The 26,356-nt window shown below is 62.9% G+C and overlaps 2 protein-coding genes across 5 annotated transcripts in view; one reads left to right on the forward strand and one right to left on the reverse strand.

Annotated features, from left to right (window-relative positions):
* The window catches only part of SPRYD3 (SPRY domain containing 3), a 35,949-nt gene extending 28,253 nt beyond the window's left edge, over nt 1-7,696 (forward strand). For 2 of the 3 annotated variants that reach the window (XM_026660732.1, XM_024209798.2), the window contains exons 9-11: nt 4,652-4,771; nt 5,317-5,474; nt 6,698-6,832. In XM_026660732.1, the coding sequence (XP_026516517.1) occupies nt 4,652-4,771; nt 5,317-5,474; nt 6,698-6,832 (413 nt within the window). Of the gene's footprint in view, nt 1-4,651; nt 4,772-5,316; nt 5,475-6,697 lie in introns of all 3 variants that reach the window. The other variant, XM_024209799.3, reaches the window with a different exon arrangement.
* A 6,429-nt stretch (nt 7,697-14,125) lies between these two features.
* TNS2 (tensin 2) overlaps nt 14,126-26,356 on the reverse strand; it is a 14,803-nt gene continuing 2,572 nt past the window's right edge. The window contains exons 7-19 of one of the 2 annotated variants that reach the window (XM_026660760.2): nt 25,930-26,046; nt 22,566-23,996; nt 22,113-22,269; nt 20,795-21,639; nt 20,140-20,226; nt 19,249-19,380; nt 18,726-18,818; nt 18,215-18,292; nt 17,485-17,562; nt 16,885-17,053; nt 16,477-16,545; nt 15,986-16,015; nt 14,126-15,374 (exon numbers count right to left, since the gene is read on the reverse strand). In XM_026660760.2, the coding sequence (XP_026516545.1) occupies nt 15,233-15,374; nt 15,986-16,015; nt 16,477-16,545; nt 16,885-17,053; nt 17,485-17,562; nt 18,215-18,292; nt 18,726-18,818; nt 19,249-19,380; nt 20,140-20,226; nt 20,795-21,639; nt 22,113-22,269; nt 22,566-23,996; nt 25,930-26,046 (3,428 nt within the window). In that variant the 3' untranslated portion in view covers nt 14,126-15,232. Of the gene's footprint in view, nt 15,375-15,985; nt 16,016-16,476; nt 16,546-16,884; nt 17,054-17,484; nt 17,563-18,214; nt 18,293-18,725; nt 18,819-19,248; nt 19,381-20,139; nt 20,269-20,794; nt 21,640-22,112; nt 22,270-22,565; nt 23,997-25,929; nt 26,047-26,356 lie in introns of both variants that reach the window. The other variant, XM_029913720.1, reaches the window with a different exon arrangement.

Here is a 26,356-nt window from a genome sequence, read left to right on the forward strand (position 1 = left end):
TGCTGAGTGCAGGGTCTGTCTTGGGGGCTTGTTTCTGTGACCTGCTGCCTCTGCGGCTGGAGAGCTTTTGGAGATGCTCGCTGCGAAGACCAGCTCCTGCGCTGATCATTCTGGGCTTTAAGTGTCCGTGCTGTACCTCTCCCTAGGGGCCCCCGGGCCTGATCCCTGTCGTGCTACACCAGCTGGGCATCGGGCCAGGTGCGTGGAACCACACAACCCAATCTCCAAGGAGCCGCTTGCACTGGCGCCAGGGGGCTGCTCGGCTCGGGGGATGGCTTTGGAGCGCACCCCGCGCCACCCGCATCTGCTGCTGCCAAGGCTCAGCCATGCTTTCGGGAAGGGGCTTGAAAAGAGCTGGGTGCAGCAGAGCTCAAAGCGTTTTACAGAGGAGGGCAGTAGCCTTATCCCTGTAGGACAGATGGGGAAACTGAGGCACAGGGCGGGGAAGTAGATTTCCCAAGGTCCTCCAGCGGCAGAGCTGGGGATAGAGCCCAGGTCTCTACACACTAGGCCACAAGCTGCTGAGGGCAGGATGTTTATATCCATCAGTGCCTGGGTGGTGTCAACATCTCTGCTTGAGCCACCCAGTTCTGGGCTCCCAACGCCTGGTTCAGGAGCCCCATTGCCACCATCTAGTGGTGATGGGGGTTTGTCTGCGGGTGCCGTGGGGGCAGCCTGCCCTCTTGCTTTCCCTGGCCTAGGTCAGCCCTTCAGTCTCGGCTCTTAGTGGCAGAGGCAGTCTCAACCCTCGATGGATGATGGAGGCCTGGTCACCATGATCCTACCGGGTCCTCTGGCTCCAAGACAGCAGGGCTGGTAGCCCTGGGGCCCTTCCCTTGGGATTGAAGCTGTTGGGAGCCGTCTCCCCCCCCCGTTCCGCGTTCCCTCCCTCCCCTCCATGGGCAGTCTGACCTCCTGGGCTCCCTTTCTGCCTGATTAAGGATTTTATTTTCACTGTCTGACTTGTCTCTCTGAAGGAAAAGCTGTAAACGCTTTTGGTTCCTGGCGGTTTCTTTCCAGTGCTCGGCGCCAGGGGAACATTCAAATTCCCATCCAAGTATTCGATCTGCTGCCTCCCACTTCCCTTCGCTGGCCACTTCACCTTCCTCCTCCTCCTCTTCCTGGAAAAAAATCTCCTCCCACCTTTTTTCCCTTCGTGTTACCCAGCCTCGCGGTGCCAGCTGCTGCTCTGAGCTGCCATAACCTCTGGCAGACACGGGCGCTCCACGGAACCACAACAAAGCCGCTCAATCAGCCCCGCACCGGGGGAATGTCCGGGCAAGAGAGCCCAGGCTGGGAGGTAGCGATGCACACGGGCGAGAGCATCTCTGATCCGCTCGTGCTGCGGGCGATTGGAAGAAGTCCCGCGGGGAGGGGGGGAGAGTCTGAAGAAGCGAGGGGCGGTAACCCGGCCCTAAACTCCCTTGTGCGCTCCTGTTCATTACGTGGCCCTCTCCCTCCATCCCTCGCTCCTGCCAGCTCCCTGGTTTGTGGCTGGCTGGCAAGTCGGGGGGAATCTCTCTTGTTTTGCTGCCTCTGAGTGTCCGGCTCTGGCTCTGGCTCTCATCACCCTCCTATCTCGGACGCTCCCCTCCCCATCTCTGCCAGGCCTGTGGCTGGCGTGAGCTGAAGGCATCTGTGAGGAGTGCGGGAGGCCTCAGTGGAGCCCAGCTGCCCCCGTGGCTCGCTCACAAGCGGAGATCTTCGGCCTGCAGTGCCAGGCTTGCTCTCTTGGGCCAGTGGGTCTTTGCGGAGGTCTGGGGCCTTCCTTGCCCATCGTCCCGTTTTCTCCCCCCCGCCCCCGGTGGGCTGGCTAGCTGAGGGCAGCTGAACATTGCTGCCCATGGTGGGCATTGCAGCCGGGTGCCTGGGGGGTGCCTAGATGCCCCAGTGCCAGGCCAGCTCTCAAACAGTCGAGCCTGGTGTGCAGGGGGCTGCATGGGGGGCGGGCGGGCGGAGGCAGCTGCTGTGACCCACTTGCATCCAGGTTTCCCAGCTCCCTTTGTCCGCGTCCTCCTTTCCCCGGCTGCCCCGGCCAGTCGCTCGTGGCTCCAGCCCGGCCTCCCCCACCCCCAGTTTGGATCTTGCCATGTCGCTGGAGCTCAGCTACCTGGCCGGCAGCCCCAGCACAGTCTGAGTTGGGTTTGGCGAGCCTGATGGCTGGGTGCCTGGGCCTTAATAGCTGACTGAGGTTGCGGCATGGTCTAGGGTGCTGGGAAGCACGGTCTAGTCCCGGCTCTGCCTCGGTGAACCTGGAGAAACCGCTTCCCCTGGCCGTGCCTCAGTTTCCCCTCCCACTCTTTGTCTGTTTAGCCTGGAAGCTCTTTGGGGTAGAGGACCTGGGCCTGGCCCAATGGGGCCTTGCTCTCCCTTGGGGCTAATAGAAAAACGAACGTCAAGGAGCCAGTCTCCTTCCAAACTAGGACTTTTGGGCGTGAGTGGAGCACGGAGTCTAGCCGGGGCCAAGCGCGCCTCTGTCTCCTGCAGCCCTGGCTGTCCTATGCAGCCGCTGGCCTTCATCTCTCCGGGGTTAGACCGAGGGACGCTCCCCACGCTCGCAGCATGGTTCTGGTGCCAGTCACCATCAGGGCCTCATCGTGGTGGGTGAGGGTCGAGCTCTTGGCCTCCCTCGACCAGACACAGGCATGGGTAGAACGCACCAGCTGACATCGCTCTGGCCCCAGCTCAGCAAAGGGGGTGGGGTGGAGCCCCCCGGCTTGGGAGCTCTGTCATGCTGGCGGGGGGAGAAGGGGCAAGGAAGAAAGGATTCCAGCCTAGCTCCGAGAGGCCAGAGGAGAGGAGGGTGGGGGTGTGGTGGGATGTATGGGAATGTGGGGCCACTGAGGAGCGGGTGCATGGGACCCTGTGGGGAGGTGGAGAGTTGGGCAGCTGCAGAGGGCAAGGGGCTGAGATCTACTGGGGGTCTTCCCTCTGCATGGGGGCAGTACCCAACCCTGGCCCCCTCGCTGCACCCTGCTGGTGCCCTGAGACGCTGGGAGGTTGGAAAATCTCCAGTGACTTGGTGCAGGGGATGAGTTTCTCATGGGATCCCTTGGAGGGGCTGGGTTAAGCCTTCCCTAGACCCCCCCGAGTACCGTACACCGGCAAGCCCTGCTCCCCCGGGCCTCCAGGGGTCTGTGTCCCTCCAGTTATCCCGCATGGGTCCTGGTGCCCGCCTCCGCCTGTGGCAGGAGCCAGGGGATCCCCTACAAGGCGCGCTCGCTCTCCGCTGGCGACACACAGGAATGTTTACACAGTATTATTCCCAGCTTGGGTTGCCCTGGCAACGGGGAGAAATATTTACCGCCCCTTCGCTGGGTGCATCTCCCTTGTTTGCCGAAACAACCCCCCCCCCCCCGGCCTCCGCCCTCTGCCTGGCCCACGTGCCTTGTGGCTCCTCGGCCCACGTCCACGAACCAGCTGCACAGCCGGCCCCCCCGGCTCCTTTCACGTGGGCTCCCACGCTCGGCTTCTCCCCCGGGCTGTTCTCTGGTACATGAGAGCCCGTTCAGCGTGTGGCCCCAGCCCGGAGCTCACCCCAGTGCATCAGCTTTCTTGCAGCACCCCCGGGTGCACGCCATGGCCGGCTGGGCGCTGGGGTCTCCTAGGGCGAAGAGGAGGGCCTGGCGCTGCTGGGCGTGTGGGCAGCCCCCTGGGTCCGGTCCAGGGCTTGGGGGGCAGCTGATAGAACAGCCAGCAGCGGGGGCTGAGGAGATGGGCGGGTTAGGGCTGGCAAGGGAGCCGAGATAGGGCAGGGTGAGGCCTGGGCCGCTGGCATGGTGCCCTTTGAGCGATCTCTCTCCCCGGCCTGCGGTAACGTGGGCGCTCGCTCTGCAATTCACAATCTCTGCACAGAGGCAGACCCTGGTATAGACCGGGGTGGGGGTGGGGGTGGGGGTGCATGCAGCCCATCCCCCCCGAATACACCCATCCCCCCAGCTGCTGGGGATAACAAGCAAACCACCTCGGTGGGCAAGGTCAGCGCAGCCCCTCACGCACCCATGCCGGGATCCCTCATAACCGGCAACTGGCGCAGGTCCAGCGGTGGAGCGGTGCAGCGGGAACCCTGCACGTCTAGGTCTGTCCTCTCCTCCGTGCAGCAAAAGGCCCAGATTCCCTGGACAATCACCTGACCTCCCCATCCCCTACTCCTGTATCCCAGCCCCTAAGAGCAGCTGTTCACCTGGAGCGTCTTCCCCCCGTAGCCCCTAAGTGGGGGTTGACCCGGACCCCCTGCAGCCGAAAGCCTGCTGAGCTAGGATTCCTCTCGGCAAGCCTGCTCCCCAACCTCTGCGTGGCCCAGCCACTAGAGGGGGGCAGAGAGACGCTCTCTGAGCAGGGTCCACCCCCACCCACGCTGCCCGGCCCGTGCTCTCTCCTATCCCAGCCTGGGTCCCATGGCGCCAGTGCAGCGGTGAGGCTGGTCGCTGTGTGGCCCGGGTGTCTGGTGCCATCTCCCACTGGCGGACGTAGCGTTCCGATCCACCTGCCCCCCGGGCAGAGACCACGCCAGTCGGTGTAGAGTGGTGGTGCCACCAGGCTGGAAATCTCCCCCAAAGAGCGGCCACGTGCCTGGGCATCGCTCCCCTTCCCGGGCCGCCCTGCCAGGCCCGCCATGCTTAGCGGCCTCTCCTCTGCTTCTTCCTTCCAGATGACGGGAAGATCTTCCACGGGAGCGGCGTGGGCGACCCCTTCGGGCCCCGGTGCTACAAGGGCGACATTATGGGCTGTGGGATCATGTTCCCGCGGGATTACATCCTCGACAGCGAAGGTGCGTGACCACACGTGGCCGGGGGGAGGCGTGGCTGGTTCCCGGGGACCTGAGATCCACTCCTGTAGCAATGAGTGTAGTGCTGAGGGCTGCAGCCAGTCCCACCCCCCACCCCCTTTGCCCCGCCAGTGAAACAAGACTCGGAAAAGCAGGGGGGATGTGGAGCAAGGCAGCGCGGTCTAGTGGCTAGAGGCAGGAAGCCGGGATGGTGTTTCTGGCTGTGCCGCTGACCCGGCCGAGTTGCTTCGTCCCCTGGCTCAGGCCTCGTGAGGGCAGGGGCTGGCGGTCGCGGGGCACCCTGGGCACTAGGCAGTGCCTTCACTGCGGTGGCTGGACGGGGCTGAGCGGAGGACATGTGGTAGCAGCTCCTGGTCGGGAATGAATCTGGATCCGGGGGGGCGGGGTGTGTCCTTAGTGGGACTTGAACCTGGAGCCGCTGTGACGTGAAACAAAGGGCCGAGCCTGTTGCAGAGACCCCAGCGGGTGCTCCCTGCATGGGGTACAACCCAGCCCCGGGGTGACCAGGCTCCCCACCCCCCCCCCAGGTGACAGCGACGACAGCTGCGACACCACAGACCTGAAGCCCAAGCTGCGAGGCGTGCGGAATGTCATGTACCTGCACCAGGAGGTGGAGGAGGAGGAGGAGGAAGAGGAAGAGGACGGGGAGGAGATGGAGCAGGAGCACGAAGGGAAGAAAGTGGTGGTAAGAGCTGGGGGCTGTGCCGTGGGGCTGGGACTGTGCCGTTGGGCTGGGGTCGGGGACGCGCTGGGGGGGGTGGCTCTTCGGGAGGGAGGCTTAGCAAGAGGGGGGCTGGGGTGCCTCGAGGGAGGGATGTGGTGGGACTGGGGGGGACAGGCCAGGGGCGTGGTTGGGGGATGTACTATGGGATCAGTGGGGGTTGGGAGGGGGAATGTACCGGGGGGCTGGGCATGGTGGGGGATACCCTGGGCGGATGACTCGGGGGAGGGGGTGATTTGGGGGGGGAGGTCACAGAGGATGTGTCATGGGGCTGGGGTGGCTTGGGGGAGGGGTTGCTGCTTTGGATCCAGGCTGGTAGGAACCGGAGGCCCCGCTGAGAGTGACGGAGTGACTCTGTCTGGGGTCCCTTGTCCCTGGGACGCCCGGGACCCCGCTGGCATGACGCACATTGGCACAGCTCGCATCGATCAGAGCCGACTGGGCAGTGCCCAGCCCCCAGCAAACTGCAGCCCCTAACCCAGGGGCCGACCGGCCTGTTCTTCCCCTTGCCCCGCTGTGACCTTGGCCCAGGCCGGGCGTGGGTACGAGCCAGCTGGATTTCCCTGGCCTGAGGCGCCCCCTAGTGGCTGTTGCCAGCAATGCGCCCCTGTTCCAGGTGGTGCTCCAAGGAACTGGCTTTCTTAGCAGTGCTGGAGAACTGCGCACTAACCCCACCCCAACGCTGGGCTCTGCGCCCGCTGGCTGGGGCTGGGATTGGCTGTATTGGAGTCCTCCCGGCTGGCAGGCCTGCACCCGCGGCTTGTGCTGAGCTGACACCCGCAGCCGTACACATCCGGCAGGGTTGCACAGACTGCGTCCCGTGGGGAAGTTCCCCTCGGGCTTTACAGCTCCTGAGTTGCAGGGGGTGGCTACAGAAGCAGGCCTGGGGCAGCCCAGGGGCTTGTAGGGCCTGGGTTTAACAGAGGCCCGGGCTACAGAGAGAACCCGTCCAGCTGCAGTGCATGCTGGGAAGCGTCTTTGCAGGCAAAGGGGCGGGCACCTGCGGTCATTGCAGATTGGGTTACTCCCAGCAAGGAGCTGCTGTGGCCCTTGAGTGGGCATCTCTCCGCATGGAGCCAGACGCCGTGGCTGTACTGAGTTTGGCCTGGGCGGGGGGCGGGGGGGAATGGGCCACGTTGTGGCAGTGAAGGGGTTAACAGCCCGTGGCACCATCCTGTCCCCCCCAGGTGTTCTTCACACGCAACGGGAAGATCATCGGCAAGAAGGATGCGGTGGTGCCGGTCGGCGGCTTCTTCCCCACCATCGGCATGCTGAGCAGCGGGGAGAAAGTCAAGGTGGACCTCCACCCGCTCAGCGGCTAGGAGACAGGGGGCATATCCCATCCGCCACCCTCTCTCGGGGTCAGCTCCCTCCCCATGGGGCACCCCGGGGACGTTCTCCATCCCTTCAATCCCTCGCGCTTTGAGCCTCTGCCTGCAGGGGGCAGCGCTTTGTCGCCGGCGGCCGAAGTATTATCCCAGCTGGTGCCACACGTGCCCTGGCGCCCGGCAGTCTGCAGGCGGGACGTTGGGTGGCTGGAGAGAGCTGTGAATGTGCCTGGTGCTGTCCCCAAGTCTCTGTCCAGCGCCAGCCAGAGCACGGGGCAGCCTCCTGTCTGTAGCAACATGCCAAGCCTTGCGCCCAGCCTGTCCGTCTCAGTGTGGGGTGTGACGTGCGGAGACGGAGATGCCGCCTGAGGCCCAATTCCCACCCCCCTGTCTGGGGCTGGCCCCTTCCCCCCCAGCTGGCGAGATTCCTCTTCGCTTTAATTTCCTGTCTGGCTGCTGCTCCCCTGGGCTCCGGCTCCCACCTGAGCACGCGCGAGATCTGCGCCCATTGGGGCCTCTCCCGTTACCATAGATGGTGTTACGGCACTGTGGCCTCCTGCCTGCCCCAGCTCGGCCTGCCCTGGAGTTGGTGGGGAATCAGGCACCCCGCGGATGGCGGCCTGGGCTGCCTCGAAGCCTCTCCCTGCTGTCCTGGGGTGCCCAAGCCCTGCCCCACTTGCTAAAGAACCGGTGCCCTGGGCATCCTCCTCTGCCCCTCGCTGCAGCCGACGATGGCCCTCGCGCCCATGCTGGTTGCCTTATGACAGTGTCATGCTGCCCCTCGGGGGCTGGGATGGCCTGACCCATGGTGCCAAGTCCCAAGGGCATCATCCAGGCTCCCAGGGGACAGGGCGCAGGCCAGGGTTTTGTCCCTGACCAGTGTCTCGTTCTGCCCTCTGAGGTCAGGGGCTGGGGGTGTCAGGGCGAGCGAACACTGGCTGCTGTGGGCCCTGGCGTAGCGTCAGGCTGGGGCTTGGCCTCGAGGGGACAGTGCTGCAGCCCAGGGCCCCTTCGTGGGGGGCTGCGGTCAGCAAACCCTGGCCCTCCACGGGGTGATCTCAGCTGCCCCTCACCCAGCCCCCTGAGCCTGCAGCCCCCTAGACCCCACCCCGTCTCCCCTCCTAGGGATCACCAGGAGGTCTGTAAGGGGCAGGGCAGATGGGTGGGTTTCTTTGGGGTAACTGGGGCTTCCCCCATTAAACAGCCCTCCGAGCAAGCTTGGAAACTGTCTCGGTCCCCCCAGCCTGGTGTCGACTGGACTGTGCCCCATCGGCCCATCCCCCTGGCTTGGGCTTGTAGCCAGGCTCCGGGGCGGCCCAGCCCTCAGTGCTCCACCTGCTGTTCCCTGCGGGCCGGTTCAGCCTTCCGCTTCCCGGAGTCCACGTGAACCGGGTCCGGGCCGCCCCCCAGTTCCGAGTCTGCCCGTGGCTCCCGCTCCCACCCCCGCCCTCCTTAGGGGGGTAGCTCCCTAGCCCGTGGTGGGGGTTCCCCTGGCTGGGCTGGGCTGGAGAGCGTGATCCTCGTGGGGGGGGGGGGGGAGGGTCACGGCGGGGAGGCCTGTTTCTGCTGCTGGGGACTTCAGCACCTTCTCCAGAGCTGGCGGGGCTGCAGGGAGCAAGGGGGCTGCTCTGATAGGGGGCAGAGTTAACTATGGGGCAGGTTCCTTTGCTCCTCTCCACGGCTTTCTTGATGGGACACCTGGGGCCTGGGCTGTGCCGGCTGCCAACTGCGGCCAGGTGGCTGCTAGCCAGTGAGAGCTAAGCTGCTGGGAAGGGCCTTCCCCCCGCCCCCCGTCTGGGCTGCCCCAGCCCTGCGCTGCCGAAAGCTCCCTGGGCCTACGGGGTCATGTCCGAGATGGCCGGGGGCCAGGTGCCGGGAGCTCACGCGGTCAAGGTGCCACTGGGGCTTGTGCTGCTGTTTCTTTGCTTAATTGTTATCAGATCTTGTGAATGTAAAACTCCCCCCCCCCCCCCCCTTGTGTATCCCCCCAGCCCAGGTCTGGGCACAGCCCTTAGCTGCTAGCTGGAAGTCGGCCAGCCTGGGGAGGGCTCCGATTGTGGGACTCTTCCCCTGCCAGCCTTGCCCGCCTCCACCTGAGAGAAGCAGCCGGGCTGCTGCTGGGAGGGCGTGATCCCCTGGGCTGGGACCCTGCCCGGGTCCCATCTGCATGGAGCCCATCCCCCACCCCCGAGATGGGGATCTCACCATTGCTGAGGTTGCTGCTGGCTGAGAAACCTGGACTTTGCGCCGACGGGGAACCGAGTGTTTTGACCCAGCCAGGTCGAGATCCCCCAATCCCCACCCCCGGTCTGCGCTTTCCAACCTCCGACCTACACGTCTGTACATACTGAGATCTTTATACACACTCAATAAAGATGGAGTTTCCATATTTATCTGTATCCGGCTCCTGGCATCTTTTATCCTGGTTGGTGCCGCCCTGTGCCTGGCCTCGTGCTGTTGACGCCCGATGGGCAGCAGGGACCCGTGGCAGGCAGCTGTGCCTTGGGACGGCGGGTTGAGGATCAGGGTGGATCGATTTAAATCAGCAGTTGAAATCCTGATTTAAATCACCAAGCCTCAGTGTAAACCATCAATTCGAATCAGCTTCTCCTTGTGTGCTTTGGTTACTTGCTAAAGAAAGGTGCATTCGCACTGGTTTGTATAACCCTTAAAACAGGTTGAGTTACAGCTGAATGGAGCCTTGACACTTCATTTGGTCCATCTTTTGGCAAGCTAGGAGAGAACACTATATGCCTGTGATTTTAGCAGGTGTATCGCTTACTATTGTCCGATTATTAACCACGTTTTGAGTGTGTTAGAAAATGGGGAACGATCTATTGCTGCTTCACTTTGGGTGTCAAGCTGCATTAGAAGGGGCACTGGGATTTCATTAAGCACCCCACGCTGCGGAGCAAATTGATTTTCGTTAAACCAAACAAGCCCTTACGCCTGTGCATCCAGGACCTGTTGCGCCACTTTTATAAAGCTTCCCCTCCAAAGTTACATCCTTTCTCTGTGTAGACGAGCTGCCTTTGACCCCCCGTTTTTGCAAGAGGCGCATGGATTCAGCGTATTTATTTTTTTATTTCAGTGTTTTAAGGGCTTATAAGTCGGTTAGGCCATCACGTGTTTTGTATTCACTTCAGGTATCCTGTTAAGAAGACAAAATGTACTCGGCATTACAAAATCAAGTGGATTTACATTAAAAAAAAAATCAATTTTTTTATTTAAAAAAAAATTTGTTTTTTCCGTGCCCTGTTGAGGATTCTGCTGAGTGGCTGATTCGCTGTCCTGCCTTTGCCGCTGCCCCCACAGCTGGCAGTCCCAGTGCCAGCTGGACTGGGGGGCACGTTGCCCTGGCCTTGGAGCCAGGCCGGCTGCCTCTTGGGCTTCTCCTCCTTCCCCAGGCTACTAGGACACGGCCTAAACCAGGGTCCCGTCCAAATCGGGCTGATCCAAGACACACACCCCTGTAATTGCGGCACCCCGCAGTGTAACCACCCAGTAGAGACCCTAGTGAGGAACAATGACCCTGAGTGGGGCAGGTCCCGTTCCCCGCTCCAGCCGTAGCAGCTGCTGCAGAAGTGACTGGATTTTCCCAAGGCTGAGCAGCTGCCGGGGGCAGTGCCAGCGATGGGTACGGGGAACTGCTGCCAGCCGGGCGGCTGCCCTGATTTTTACCACCCCACGGTGGGCAATGTGGACCCTCCAGCCTGGGTTGCGAACGCCCGACGTGGGTGAGTTAATCTGCTGCGTGGGCCGCTCTGGCTTTGCTCTGGGCGGGCCCTGCCTTGTTGCGGGGTGGCTGCCGCTCCCCTGCACCCAGGCAGCTGCCTGCTTGTCACCAGCTGTGGCTCCTTAATGCTGTTTGTCAGGAGCAGGAGCCAGGGTCTGGCCAATGCTAGTTCCCGCCGGGGAGCCCGACTAGGTGCAATAGCCAGGGATGCAGCAGGAGGCACTCTGCTGCTGACTGAAAGAAGAGCCCTCCGGCTGATGCTGAGCGGGACACGGCCCATACCATTGGCTTGTGCTGGTGTTTTAATGCGGTGGAGGGGGGTGGGCTGAGGACGTCTGGGCTCCTTCCAGACTCGGGTCCTCGTCTGTCTGCTCACCACGTTAACTCTGAACCTTACTGATGACCATTCATCTGTAATGCTTCCAGTTCCACGGGCAGGGCGAGGAAGACAGGCAGAACGGTAAGTCTTAATGCGTGGATGGTGTAGGCAGGAGAGATTAGATTTATTAGGCACTTGGGGAACCTTTTGGGAAAGGAAGAGCCCATACAAGAGGGATGGGCTCCACCCAAACCAGGACAGAACCAGACTGCTGGCATGGAAAATCAAAAAGGTTGTAGAGGATTTTTTTTAAACGAAGGGCTGGGGGAAAGCTGACAGGAGCAGAGGCAGCCCTGAGGGATGAATTTATTAAAGAGGGAATGCAATAATCCAGGGGTTCTCAAACTGGGGGTCTGGACCCCAAAGTGAGTTGAGACCCCATTTTAATGGGGTCACCAAGGCTGGTGTTGGCTCTAGGCCCCAGCAAGTCTGAAGCTCAAGCACAAGCCCCACTGGCCAGGGATAAGATTACATGCCCCCACCCAGGGCAGAAGCCCTTGGCCTTCAGCTTTGGCCCCCTCGCCCAGGGGGGCGGGGCTCAGGCTTCGGTCTCCCCTCCTGGGGTCGGGTAGTAGTTTTTGTTGTCAGGAAGGGGGGGTCACGATCCAGTGAAGTTTGAGAACCGCTGCATAGTCTATAAAGAGACTAGGAAAGAAGTTAGTGAAGTACAGGTAGGACAGTCAAAAATAAGACTCCCATTTAAATCTGACCCACGAAGGCAAGCGACGGACTATTGATAAAACGTGCCAGTGCTGATATACAAATGCTGATGGGGGAACTAGAATGCCTGGCCGTAGCTGAGGCTATTGATATAACAGGCACTGGGAAAACCAGGTGGAACAATGCTAAGAAATGGGACATGGTAATACCCGGGTAAGGAGTGAATAGGAATGACGGAGTGGGGCGTGCTGGGGCGGCAGTATGTGGAAAAAGCAGAGTCAAAGATAGGAAGAATGTTGACTGAATCAAACTGTACCGTAGAATATCTCCGGCTAGAAATTCCCTGCTTGAATAATAAGAGTAGAGGAGGAGGAATATCCTCCTGACCACCAGCCTAGGAGGGTGAGGGTGATTATGAAATGCTCAGAGAGATTAGAAAACCCAGTAATAACGGGGGATTTCAACTCACACTGACTGGGAACCTCACCTCACGATGGGAGGCGGGGATCATAGGCTCCGACTCCGTGGGTGCTCTGGGGCTGGAGCACCCATGGAGAAAAATTAGTGGATGCTCTGCACCCACTGGCGGCCAAACTCCCCTCCCCTCACCTCCCTGCCCCACCTTGCCTCTGCCTCCTTCCCTGAGCGCGCCACATCCCCACTCCTCCGCCTACCTCCTAGCGCTTGTCGCCGCAAAACAGCTGTTTCGCGGTGTAACAAGCTCTGGGAGGGAGGGGAGAGGAGCAGGAACGTGGGGCGCTCAGGGGAAGAGGCGGGGCCGGGGCAGGGATTTGGGGAAGGGGTTGGAATGGGGGCAGGATGGGGTGGAGTTGGGGCGGGGGTGGAGAGGGGGGTTGAGCACCCAACGGCGCCAGCAGAAGTCAGTGCCTAGGGCGGGGATAAAATTTCTAGGCAGGGCTAATGGCTGCTTCTTGGAGCGGCTAGTTCTGGAATCCACAAGGGAAGAGAGACTTCTTGATTTTGTCCTAAGCGAGCCCAGGGTCTCGCCCAGGAGGTGAGTGTAGCCGAACCGCTTGGTAGTAGCGACAATCATTCAATTTAACATCCTTGTGGAGGGGGAAATGCCAAAGAAGCCCACCACGGTAGCATTTAACTTCCAAAGCGGGAACTACACCACAACAAAGAGGCTAGTTAAATGGAAATAATAAATCCTAAGACAGGAAATATCCTAATGCCACTATAGAAATCCATGGTTCACCCACACCTTGAATACTGCGTGCAGGTCTGCTTGCCTGGGCTCAAAAAAGAGATGTTAGAATTGGAAAAGTTGCAGAGAAGGGCAACAAAAATGGTTAGGGGGATGGAACAGCTTCCGGAGGAGAAGAGGTTCAAAAGGCTGGGACTGTTGAGAAAAGAGCTGAGTGGGGGCAGGGGGTGGGCTATGGTAGAAAGCTATAAAATCATGCCTGGTGAGGAGCCTGTGTCTAAGGAAGTGTTATTTACCCCTCCCCATAATACAAGAATGAGGGCTCGTCTAATGAGATTTAACTGGCAGCAGGTTTAACACAAACATAAGGAAATTCTTCTTCACACAATACAGTCAACCTGTGGAACTCCTTGCCAGGGGACATCGTGAAGGCCAAAACTATAACACGGTTCAAAACGGAATGAGATAAGTTGATGGCGGATCGGTTCATCAGTGGCTATGAGGAACACAGCCCCGTGTTCTGGGAGTCCCTAAACCTCTCGCTGTCAGAAGCTGGGAGTGGATGACAGGGGCCAGACCGCTCGCTGACTGCCTGGTCGGTGCATTCCCACGGGGTTGGCTGGCCAGCGTGGCTGCTCTCTCTTACATCCATGCTGCTGGTTTCCTCACAGTTAACTTTTAGCAAAGCCGTCCGGCAGCTCTGGATGGACGGGGGCAAGGAGGAAGGGGGCTATTCTATTCTCCATCACGGCTCATCCGGCTAGTATCTTCCAGGCCTGCATTACGCAGCGGGGCTAACATCTGGCATGGGTGGCTCGTTCTCCCCCCGCCTTCCCCTGGGGTGGAGCCGGGGAGCAGTTTGGTTTGGTTTTTAAATGTCTGGTCAGAGCAGCAAACCTGACATGGGGAGGGGGCTGGTCCTTTGTTCCCGGGAGGTCGTTGCCCCGTCTGGACCCAGCCCCCACGGGAGCTCCTTCTCTCTCCCTCCCTCCCCGCTTGCTGCCTGAGTTCTCCCTTGCTGCTCCAATCCCATAGGGGGCTGGGCCCCTTGGCCCCTTCCCAAATCCCAGGCTCGGGCTCGGGCCCCGGCTCAGCCGGTAGGCGCAAAGATGGGCCTGGAGGCAGCGTGCCCAGAGCAGTGAGCCGGGCTACGCAGCGGTGCAGATGCCTGGCGCCGGCTGGGAGGCACTGGGGGCGGAGGGGGGGGGGTATTTTTCCCTGCGGGTTGTTATAGGGCAGTTACAAGTGGGATCCGAGAGCTTCTGCTGAGGAGAAAAAAAATACCCGGCTGGCTAAAGCCCCAGGCTCCACTCCCCCAATAGACGCTAGAGAGACGCCTCGGCCTGGAGCTCATATAATTTCTTTATTAGACAAAAATAGATCTCTTCTCTTTATTAAATCCCACCCGCGGCCTTCAGCATCGGCCGGCTGCAGCCCTTCCTCTGCACTGGAGAAGAAGCTGCTGTGGGGCGTTGGCTGGGCCCCGGCTCCCTCTCCCCACAAGGCGCTGTTGCTCTCGGGCAGCAGGGCCTGAGTCGGCCCCTGCCTGCGCTGGCAGGATCTTGGCTGGCCTTCCGCGAAACAACCGGCCCCTCGCATGAGTACTGACATTGCACTTGCTAAGACACAGCCCAGCAGGGGGAGAGCTGGGGATAGAACCCAGGAGTCCTAGCTCCCAGCCCCGCCCCCGCTCTAGCATGCTGGATCCCACACCTGTCCATGAGCAGGGGCGAGAACCCAGGAGTCCTGATCACCAGCCCCACCCCTGCTTTAACCCCCTAGACCACACTGGCTCTGCTCTTGAATCCCGTGACCAGGCCTTGGCATGCTGAGAGCCAAGGGCCTGCACTGATCATGCCGGGAGTGTGAACTTGTCCCTCCCGCTTCCTCGGCTCCTGGCAACCCCAGGCAGGGCCGGGCACCCTGGGGTGGGCCCTGGCCTTGCTAAATGCCGCACGCTCCTGCCCCCTGCTCCTTCGGCACGTACAGCTTCCCCCTCTAGGCGCCTTCATCCCCGCGGCAACGGCCCAGCCCCTGGCTGCCCCCCCTTCCATGCCCCCCGCTGTCGCCAGTGACCCCGCACCCCTGAGATCACCAGCCCCAAGGCCGCCCCCTTCCAGAGCCCTGAGCATTAACCCCTGCTGTGCCACCACAGGGTGTGTGACCGAACTGGGCCCCCCGTTAGGAAGGTGCCTTTGGTTTTTGGTGTCTCTGACAGGGTTAAAGCTTCGAGCTGGGGCGGGAGGGGGGGGAGGGAGGAGAAGGGCCAGATGAGAAACCCCCTTCCCCATCCTGACTGAAGGGCGAGCGGGATCAGGCCTGTGTGAGGGTCAGCGAGATGGATGGGCTGCCCCCTGCGTGGCTGGGTGCTGGCCGGGGGAAAGGGGCAGGGCTGGCGTCTCTCTGTGGGCCGTGGGCGAAGGCCAGCGCCCGCGTCTCTCCCGGCCTCGCTCATTTCCTGTGCGGCCCCAGCATGACCTTGGTGATGAAGTTGACGATGGCCAAGGCCGGCTGCTCGGGGTCGAGCTCGGCGAAGAGGTGGCAGACGTTCTCGCAGGGGCTGCCCTGCTTCTTAGCCACAAAGCCGAAGAGCCTGCGAGGGAGGAGACGAGACTGGAGCGAGACGGCCGGCGAGACGCCACCCACCCACCCCCGGCGCTGACCTGGCCCCATGGTGCTGACCTGGCCCCACTGGGTCAAACTTGACCACATGGTGCCACTCCAGCCCCACTGCACCCACCCCAGCCCTGCTGACCCCCAGCCCTGCTGTGCCCACCCCAGGCCTGCCATGTCCACCTGGGTGTGAAACAGGGTGAAATCATAAGGATGCTACAAGCAAGCGTATCCATGGGACAAACAGAGCAGAGCCATGCAGGTTACTGGGCAGGGTGGAGGAGTTCCCTGGGGAAGGGTTTTTATCTCAGCCGTGCAGGGGTCCCTGGGGAGGGTCTCTGTCCCGGCCGTGCAGGGGTCCCTGGGGGAGGGTCTGTCCGTCCCGGCCGTGCAGGGGTCCCTGGGGGTGGCTCTGTCCGTCCCGGCCGTGCAGGGGTCCCTGGGGGAGGGCTGTGCAGGTCACAGGGTTTCTGACTCTACACCAGGGCAGCCCTGGGGTTGAGCCAGGTGAGAGAGCAGCGTTCTAGTGCTGGCCCCTGGCCCCCAGTGGGCTGTGGCTGGAGCGCTGGCCCGGCCCCTCCCCGCACTCACTTGGAGGTGGTGCCGTCTGGATTCGTCCATCTGCGGTTAAACAAACAAATGGCCTTTGTCTCTCAGTAGGTAAAATTATATTTGCTCTAAGTGACAGCGATACTGGGGGGAGCTCCCGTCTACGCCAGATCCAGCCTCTCCCAGCAGGGGGCGCTGTGGGGAGCTCCCGGCTACACCAGTCCAGCCCCTCCCAGCAGGGGGCGCTGTGGGGAGCGGGGCAGGAGCACTGGCTGTGGGGGGAGCCCCTGTCTATGCCAGATCCAGTCTCTCCCAGCAGGGGGCGCTGAGGGGAGCCCCCGGCTACACCAGATCCAGCCTCTCCCAGCAGGGGGCGCTGTGGGGAGCGGGGCAGGAGCACAGGCTGTGCGGGGAGCTCCTGGCAACTGTAGTCCCAGCGACTCCCAGCAGGGGGCGCTGTGGGCAGCGGGGCAGGAGCACAGGCTATGGGGCGCTCCCAGCCCCCACTGTTTGGGTGTGGAACTGTCCATTACCTCCTGTCCTGCGGGTCCGTGCTGCAGAAGGTGATGCTGTTCACGGGGTAATGGCGCCGGAAGAACAGCCTGTTGGATCAAGCCAATGGCTGGGGGTCACTGCAGGGCGCTGGGGCAGGCCGCCCGGGGCAGGGCCAGCCCCCCAGCACGAGGACGGGAGCAGGGGCAGCGAGGGGATGAGGAAGGGCATTTGTACTGCAGGAGGGGGTGGTGCCAAGACAGGGGAGGCCCGTGGTAGGCAGAGAGTGGAAGGGATGCCCCAGAGAGGGCAGGGTTGGGGCCCGGGCAGAGCCTGGGGTCTCCCCTTTTAGATCAGGGCAGGAGGGGGGCAGCATGTGCATGCCCAATGGGGTTGCCCCCCTAGGAGGGGGGCACGGCATGTGTCCACGCGGCACGGGTGTCACTTACTTCCTCTGATTGTCCGTCAGGGTGATGCCCTGGGCCGAGACCTTGAAGTGCACGAGGCAGGCGAGCGGGCGGGGGCTGCAGCTCAGGGTGCTGGCGGCCGCCTTGGCCACGGCCTGGGGGCCCGTCAGCGACTCCGTCTCCACCGAGCTGAGGTAGAGCACGCTACAGGCTGGGCGAGGGACGAGCCGTCAGCGCCGGGGGCAGCCCCAGGGGGCCTCGTTCCCCCCGCCCCCAACCCCCCGGCCTCCTCCGCCCCCCGCAGGTCTGACTGGGGAGCCAGCAGGCCCCAACCCCCACCCCCAACTCTCTGTCACCCCCCCAGGTCCCCCTCTGCAGACCCCAAGGGAGAGGCTCTCCCACCCCAGTCCGGATCTCCCAGCCAGGCCCCCCCTGCGCTGCCAGGGTGGGTGGGCACGAGGCTGGGCCTGGCCCGCGGTACCATGCCCCCGTCCCCGCCTGGGCTGGCTCTGTGCTGGGTGGGCGTCTCCCAGGACCCCACAACTACCCATGTGATCCCTACCGCCCCCGTGCCACCGCAGCCGGCTCCCAGCCCCAAGGGGGTGCTGGGACAGCCCACCCTGCTCGGCCCACCCGACCTACCCGCTCCCTGCTTCAGCAAATCAGCCGCCGTGCTCACGTTGGTGGGGATGGCCACGTCCGGGGTCTCCTCCATGGGATCTGAGCGAGAGAGGGATGCTGAGGCCGTGTGGCTAGTGGCTGCAGCAAGCAACCCGGACTCCTGGGTTCCATTCCCAGCGCCGGGAAGGGCGTGGGGGGGCTAGTGGTTAGAGCAGGGGGAGGGGCGAGTGCTGGGAGTCAGGACTCCTGGGTTCCATTCCCAGCTCTGCCAGGGGCACACCCTGGGGCCCAGGACTCCTGGGTTCACATGTCTGTGCGGCCTGAGTTCGTGTCAGGGTGGGGGTGGGGGATCTGGCCTGCTAACAGCAAAGCAAGCCCTTGTTTGGGAGGGATCTGTGTGCCGCCCTCACGGAGCAGGGGGGCCCTGGGCCTGTGGCCTAGTCCAAGCAGCCGGGAACCGCCGTGGGCCCCAGTGCATCCCCCCCACCCCTCCAGCAGGGCCAGGGCTGAGGGATGCAGGCGGGATTCAAACCTGCGGGTAGCGCCCTCTTGTGGAAAGCGCAGTCAGGGCAGGGCCTCCCTCTATTCTGGCAGGGGTGTGCGGGCGGGGAGGGGGAGGGTGCTGCCCCCTCCCTGGGGGCAAGAGTGGCTGTGTGCAGCCCATGTCAGATGAGCCCATCGCCACGGGCCCCTGGGGCTGAGAGGTCCTCGGAGCCTGGGCTGGGGGGTGCCCCCTCCCCCAGGGACGTACCTCTGCTGGGGATCCGGAGCTTGCAGGGCAGAGAGATGGGGGTGATGGAGTGCTGCGAGACCAGGGCGGGCAGGCTTCCTGCAGGGCACACGCACAATCAGCCCCTGCCCCATGCCCACAATCAGTTGCCCCCACACAACCCTCTTCCCCGGGCACCCACCTTGGTCCCCTTCCTCGATGCTCTTCCCCAACGCCCCCCCTCTGATATCCTTCTGCTTTCACCCCCTCCAAGACCCCGAAGCAGGTCCAGCCTGCTGCCCCTCCCCCTGCCAATGCACCCCAGGCTCCCCCCTGCTGGCAGCGAGGGGGTGGGGGGCGGAAGCCCCAAGAGGCGGGGTAAGGGATGAGCTGGCGTCTTCGCAGAAGTCCCAAGGCAAAGCTCCATGCCTGGGACAGACTGGGGTGGCGAGATGCCCCCTGCTGCGGGTGCCGATCGCTCTGTGGTCGACATGCCAAGGGCTGGGGAGTTGATGGACAGGAGTGGGGGTCCCCCCCCGCCCCCATCACTCACCGAAATAGGGTTCGTTCTGGCAGCCCTTGATCTTCACCCCCTTGGGGCCCGTCTCGATCAGGAAGTGACGCACCAGCTGCTCCATGGGGTCACCTGGGGCAGGGACCCAGCTGGGTGAGAGAGCGTCGCTGCTGCCCCGCCGCCCCTCCCCGAGCCCCATGCCTCCTCCTTGGTGCCCTGGCAATGAGGTGGGCACAAGCTCCCAAAGGGCAATGGAAGGGCTAGTAGAACAGGGGAGGGGGCTGGCAGTCAGGACTCCTGGGTTCTGTTCCTGGCTCTGGGATGGGAACGGGGTCTAGTTGCTAGAGCTGGGGCGGGGGAACTGGGAGCCAGGACTCCTGGGTTTTCTTCCCAGCTCTGGCACAGGCTCATTGGGCAGATTCCTGCCCCGCTCTGTGCCTCAGTTTCCCCACCTACAACCTGGGGGTAATGGTGATCGGTTCCTGCTGCGGGGCTCAGCCGGGGGTGTCTGTGCAGTGTGCCCAGCGTGCCCCGGCCGGTGGTTGCCTGGGCATGTTCTTACCTTTCGAAGGGAGGGTGAGGCAGTTGGCCGGGGGTGTCGCCACTTTGAGAGCCAGCCCGTAGGCGCCTTGGAAGGAGTTGCTGTCACGGATGAGGAAGCAGCCGGGCTCCTTGTCCTTCAGCAGGGCGATGGCTGCTCGGCAGGGAAGGGAAGAGCCTGTTTGAGCCTCCTGTGCCAGCCGTCACCCCCCACGAGGGCGGATCTGTGCAGAGAACCACGGCGCCCTCCCGTGGCTCCCCTAGCAGCCAAGCCCAATGCTGCAGGTGTGGTGCCATTCTGGGGGGCATGCTGCCTCCTGCCCCACAGGGGTTCAGCTCATGCCCAGACGGTGCCTGCTGCCTGGCCCTGGCCGGGATGGAATTCAGGCTCCACATCCCAGCCTGCCCCTCCATACAGACTGACTGGGGTGACCGGACAGCCGAGCTCTGAGGATGCTCCTGGTGGCCTGGATGGTTCTGTATGTCGGGGTCTCTAGCCCCATGGGAGGGGTGTGTGCCCTACTAGTTAAGTGGGGGAGGGACTGAGAGCCAGGACTCCTGGGTTCTATCCCCAACTGTGGGCTGGGAGTGGGGTCTAGTGGTTAGAGCGGGGGGGGGTGTGACAGCTGTTAGGACTCCTGGGTTCTATCCCCAGCTCTGGGAGGTACTGGGATCTAGCGGCTGGAGCAGGGGTGGCAGCTGTCAGGACTCCTGGGTTCTGATGGGAGTCGTGTCTATTGGTTAGAGCAGGTGGGATTTGGCCCTCTAGGTTCTAGTCCCACCTCTGGAAGCTGAGTGGAGGGCCAGGGAAAGATTTTTCCTACTTAAAAATATATAAAACGGCTGCTGCTAAATTCTAACCAACCCGTGTGTGAACTGACTCAAGGTAAGCCCCGCCCCCAGCCCACTGTACCTTGGTCCCGGGACAGGTTGGGTTTATACCAAAACTTGGACGTATCCTGGACAAATTTGACGTTGCTGTGGCTCTCCGGCTGCGTGTCTGAAAGGGAACAGCGGGCCCCCGGTGAGCCGGACGGGGACGCTGGTGAAAGAAAACCGTGCTCACGTCTCAAGCGGGAACCTACTAAACTGGGGGTCTCTCGCCTTCCGGCATTGCTTTGTATTTTCTTCCCTGGCTGCTTTGCATACGACTGGGGAAAACAGGATGAAAAGCAAATGCTCTGTCCCTCGCCGCTGGCTTAGCTAATTTCCTTCATGTGCTACAGGGAGGGGTGTGACATTCGCCACAATGGCTCCTGGCTTCCAGCCCAGCTTCTTCCAGCAGGGGGCGCTGTAGGGAGCGGGGCAGGAGCGCTGGCCATAGGGGGAGCTCCTGGCTTACAGCCCAGCCCCTCCCAGAAGGGGGGTCTGTAGGGATCGGGGCAGGAGCACTGGCATAGCGGGAGTTCCCAGCTATTCTGCCCGGACTCTCCCAGTAGGTGGCGCTGTAGGGAGCGGGGCAGAAGTGCTGGCTGTGGGGCAGCTCAGACCCTCACTCCCTGGGCTGGCAGATTACGAAAGGACCCTGGCGCCGTCCTCCCATCCCCACAGCGGAGCCGATCTCCTACCTGGGTCTGGCCTGGCTGTGTCGGGCGCGAAGGTGACGTGGTGGCCTGTCCCGGTGCCCCGTCCTGGGGGCGAGCTCCTCTCCCAGTTGCCAGCCGCTGGCGTGTGGCGCTTCTCGGGCAACGGTGGCTGCTGCGGCGAATCGCGGGCATGGCACTGGCTGGGGGAGCCCGGGGGCGGCGGGCTCCTCTCCCCGCCCGGGTAGTAGGCTGTAGCGATGGGGAAGGCAGGGGTCGGGGAGCACTGCAGGTCGGAGGGGCAGTAGGAGGTGATGGGGCTTGGGAGGGGGCTGCCATTGGGGCAGCGGGCCAGGGGGCCCGGGGCCGGCTCGGCTCTGTCACTGGGCAGGTGCCCGTTGTAGGGGGCTGGGTTCCTGAGCGTAGCTGTCGCTCTGCAGCTGGCGCAGGCCGGGCTGTGGACAGTCGCGCCCGGGGGGCTGCGCTGGGCCAGCCTGTCCATGCCAGGGGGCAGCAGATGCGCTGGGGTCCCATTGCTGGGGGGTGAATTGGGGGAGACAGCTGGGCAGCTGGGGCCATTCAGGTGACTTGGGGCGTCTCCCAGGATCACCCTGGATAGGCCGGTGCCCTGGGGCGGGCTGGCGGGGCTGTGGGCTCGGGGACAGGGCTGCCTTGGGGCCGGCCCATTGGCCTGGGCCCTGGAAGTGGCTCCGTGGGCACAGGCCTGTGTCGGAGAAGGGGGCTGCGGGGGGCTGGGTGCGGCCCCTGGCCGGGCTGAGCTCATCTCTGGGGTCCTCTTGGCGCTGGGTGGGGCCGTGTCCTCGGGGCTGGAGCACGCCGAGCTCTCCTGCAGGCTGGCAGCCAGGGTGCCGCCTTCGGGCAGCGCGGGGCTGTGGAATCACAGAGGGGGCACACTCAGTATCACCCTAGGCACCAGCCAGCACATGGGGGGCAGGGCACAGTACAACCCGCAGCACTGGGGCCAAGAGCCCACAGGGGGCAGATAGAAGCTTGTGCCAGGGCAGCAGGGCACAGGCTGGCAGTTCCCCGGGGGACCCCTAGGAGTCTGTTTCTAGTGGAGACGACTGTCCCCTGGCCAGGGGCTGGGAGCTTCGACCCTGGGACACCTGGTGCAGGGGGAGCAGTGCCCTGGCACTGGGGGCATCATCAAGGGGTGTGGGGGGAGGGGCTGGCAGGGGAGCTGGTCTCCTTTGAGTGTGTGTGTGTGGGGAGACTGCTTCTGGCCCTCGGACCCCTCTGCCGCTGGGCCTCGCTGGGCCCACCCTGGGATCTCTGGGTCCTGGCTCTGTCCCATGGGTGACTCCATAACCACCCCCAGCCCTGCGCACGGGGCGGCACACACCTGTCTTTGCTCTGCACCGGGCTGCTGGTGTGCAGAGGAGTCGGCGGGCCCGACAGCTCGGGGGGCGCGGGGCAGGCGGCGGGAGCCTCCCGGTGGAGCTGGCGCAGGGAGCCAGGGACGTCTCGCCAGGGCGCCTCCTCCCCGGGGCCCTGCATCTCTGGGGGGGAGAGCAGCTGGAGTGAAAGGCAGGCCATGCCCCCCACCCTCCTGGCTGTCAGCCAGTTCCCCCCCCCATCAGCCACATACCAGCCCCCTCCTCCCACAGCTATTAGCCACCCACCATCCCCTTTTAGCCACCACCAACCCCCTCCCCTGCTTGGCTGTTGGCGAGATTACCCCTCCCCCCATTTGCCGCACACCAGCCCTTTCCCCTCCAGGGCCATTAGCCAGTCCCCAGCATTAGCCCCCTCCCCCAGGCCTGGTAGCCGGTGCCATGCCATATTAGGCACTCACCAGCAGGTGTCCGGTCCTGGTGCCCCGGGTGTGGGTAGCCCTGGCCTGTCTCCGGGGACTGGGGCTCGTAGCTTTGGTTCCTGGAGGCCGGGTAGGCCAAGCTGACGGGGGACACCGAGCCGGACGGGGGCGAGTGGTAGCCCGGTGCGTACGGCCGCATGTCCGGCGGGGAGGCGCAGGGCCTGGCCGGGGACCGGCCGTAGAAGGGCGGCTGGGGGCACTGGGCTGGGGGGCCGCAGGCGTAGGCGCCGTGGGGCAGCAGGGCGGGGTAGGGTGGGCCATAGCGGTAGTGGAAGGGCTCCAGGCTCTGCTCCATGCCCTTGTGGCCCTTCTGATGGGCGCCGGGCATGGGCTGTGCCGAGTAGCCGTGGCCGAAGTGCGCCGGCATCTTGGCATGGGCGGGCTCGAAGTCAAACACCTCGTGATGCCCCCGGGGGCGCTGGCTGTAGGCGGCCGGCATCAGCAACGGCCCGGGCTGGCCTGGGTGCCCTGCCCGGGACAGGGGGGACTTGGCACTCTCATGGACCCACTCCTCGGGCTCGCGGCTGCTCAGGCGCAGGCCGTAGAAGGCGGCGGTGGGGGGCAGGCCGGCTTCCTCGTGAGCCTTCTCCTGGCAGTCCTGGCATGGGCACAGCTCCAAGCCGCACACGGGCTCCTCCTCCAGGATTAGCACCTCCCGGTAGCTGGGTGGCTTGTAGGCCAGGTCCTCCCGCTTACTGGGGCTGTGGGGCAGCTCGTAGGCGTAGGGGTGGGCGAGGGGCTGTAGGCCCTCGGAGAGGGAGCGATACACTCGCCGTTTCTCCCCTGGCCCGGCCTCCTGCGGCAGGCAGGGGTAGCCCTCGGCGGGGTGCAAGTGGACCCCGTTGGTGCTGTAGACCAGCCGCTGGCGCTCCAAGGTGCCCTCTGGCCTGTAGTAGGCGCCATTGGGCAGCCTCTCGGGGCTGTGGGCGCCCGGGCAGCTCTGCGAGCGGTAGCCCAGGCGGCAGGAGCAGTGGCGGGCTAGGCCGGGGCGCCGGCTGGGGTACGCCAGGGGCCCGAAGGGGCTCATCTCCACCAGCTCGTCTTCCAAGATGGCCGTCTCCCTGTCCCTGGCCCCGTTGCTGTGCGGGCATCCCCCCAGCTCCTGGTGCGGGGATGCCCCCCTCGGCTGCTTGGGGGTCTCCGGCCTGGCCTTGACCCCGAAGCCCCCGAGCAGCCTGTCCAGCTCCTCCCTCTCGGCCGGCGTGGGCAGCAGCTTGGCGGGAGGGGAGGGTTCGGCCAGCATGGAGGAGTGGCCCGAGTCGCTGCTGACGGAGAGGAAGCGGCTGCCCTGCTGGGTGGAGTCCGCGCTGGCCGGGCTCCCGCCGCCGCCGGAGAAACCGCTCAGGTTCCGCTTCTTCTTGATCTTGGCGTAGAGGCTGCCGTCGATGGGGCCGCGGGTGTGGGACATGTCTGTGGGGGAGCAGACAGCAGGGCCCAGTCAGGGCTCTCCTTGGGCACCGACCGCACAGGGATGCCAACACGTGTGATCAGCCACAGGGACCTGGACATGCTCGCAGAGTGGGGTTCGTCCCTGCCAGCAGGGGGCAGCAGAGAGAGAGAGAGACACACACACACTCACACACACACACACAGAGGAGGGCTCATCCTCGCCAGCATGGGGCAGCAGAGACACACTCACACATGCACACAGAGAGCAGGTCTCATTCCCTCCAGCAGGGGGCAGCGGGGATACACACACACATACACACACACACACTTACTCACTCACTCTGCAGGACTCATCCCCTCCAGCAGGGGGCAGCAGGGACACACACACACACACACACACACACACACATCCTAACTCCCATTCATACCTTTGAAAATCTCCCCGACAGCCACAAACTGAAACCCACAACCTCATGAACACAGAGACCCTCCCCCACAAAAAAAAGTTACACACACGTAAAGTTACACACACACACACACACACACACACATAGAGACACAACCCAAAGAGGCACATACAGACATGAACACACACGTGTACTCACAGACACACACGCACGACTGTCTGGGGATTGGTCCTGCTTTGAGCAGGGGGTTGGACTAGATGACCTCCTGAGGTCACTTCCAACCGTAATTAATATTCTATGATTCTATGACTTCAGAAATTCACTTAGACTCTTTCCACCAGGAGGTGCTAGACCCCAGGAAAAACCCTTCCTGCCAATGACCAAATACACCTCTACCCCGATAGAACGCTGTCCTCGGGAGCCAAAAAATCTTACCGCGTTATAGGTAAAACGGCGTTATATCGAACTTGCTTTGATCCGCCGGCGTGCGCAGCCCCGCCCCCCCAGAGCACTGCTTTACCGCGTTATATCCGAATTCGTGTTATATCGGGTCGCATTATATCGGGGTAGAGGTGTATCCTGGAACGATTACGTTCCCACAAATCTCCTGGTGGCTTAAGACCATTCATGTCCCGCCTCCCAACCCAGCCCCCCAAATCCTCCCCCCAATCACAGGAGACATCACAGACCCCCACGTCAATCCCTTTGTCAATTCACTCCCCTTGGTTTGGAATCTCTCTCTACAAAACTGTAGGTCCTACACAAACACTGGCTCTTGCTTCAGGGATGGGTTTTGCTGCCGCCCCTTCTCTCCCCGCGCTAGGTGCTGTACATATGCCACAAGCAGCTAGCCCCAAAGCGATCGCCGTTAGAGCCAGTCGGGGATTTACTGACAAAATGGCATGTGGGGGGAATTCGGTAGACAAATGCTGATTTAGCGGAAACGGTTTGTGAAGGCAGCAGATCTCCTGGCTCGAGCCGTGTCTGGAAAAAAGTTTTGACAATTTCGAAAGAAAACGTTCCAGTTTTCCGGTTTGAAATGACTTTTTGTGCTGGAATTTTGGCTCATTAGAGTGAAAAAACATGGGGAGGGGGAAGAAAGGGCAAAATTGAACCAAAACGGTTCCGAGTGATCGAAACAAAACATTGGCCCATTGGGTCCATTGGCCCAAACCGACATTTTTTCCCCGGTTTTTCGGTTCACAAAATTTTTCGAGGTTTTGACTTTTCATCCTGATTTGAGAGAGGAACATTTTTGAAACTCTGGAAAATATTTGTGGGACAGAAAACCATTTCCCGCCTCACAGTCTGAACAGACAAAGGGCGGGAGGGGAAACTGAGGCAGAGCGAGGGGCAGCAGCTTGGCCAAGGCCCTGGGGCAGCGGCTGAGCTGAGAAGAGAAGCCAGGTGTCCTGACTTCCACCCAACCCCGTAGTCACATTGTTCTGTCTGAGCGGCCTCACAGCCCTGGCCAGTAGCTCCTGTGGCATGAGGGAGCGGGTGGCTGGGGGTGGCTGTGCCCAGGCCCTGCCGGTGCCATGTCATACCTTCCAGGCTGTCTTCGTGATGCAGGTTGAAGTTCTCGTAGGAGTCCCAGCGCACCATGGGATCGGAGATGTTATAATCCACGGTGATGGACGGGCTGTTCCGTAAGGTCTCCAGGCCTGAGGGGAGAGAACTGGTGAGGGCCACGGGCTGGGGCAGCCCCCCTGTGTGGGCTGCTCCCTCAGCCAGGGACTGGGCTGAGACCAGCCTAGCCTGGGGGGAGACACCTGGCTATGGGGGGGGCTCCCACCAGCTGGGGGAGGTCTCCTGGCTCAGGGGGGGTCCTCCCAGCCTGGCCCAGGGCAATGGGACTTCTGGCTTGGAGGTGTCGATCCTGGCTCGGTGGGCGGGGGGGTCCTACCGCCTTGGCCCAGGGGGTGGGGGATTCCTGGGCGAGCTTGGCTCAGCGCAGCGGGGTGGGGGAGGCTT

This window comes from Terrapene carolina, unplaced genomic scaffold (genome assembly GCF_002925995.2).
Source record: "Terrapene carolina triunguis isolate 2854851 unplaced genomic scaffold, T_m_triunguis-2.0 Scaffold836, whole genome shotgun sequence".
NCBI lineage: Eukaryota > Metazoa > Chordata > Testudines > Emydidae > Terrapene > Terrapene triunguis.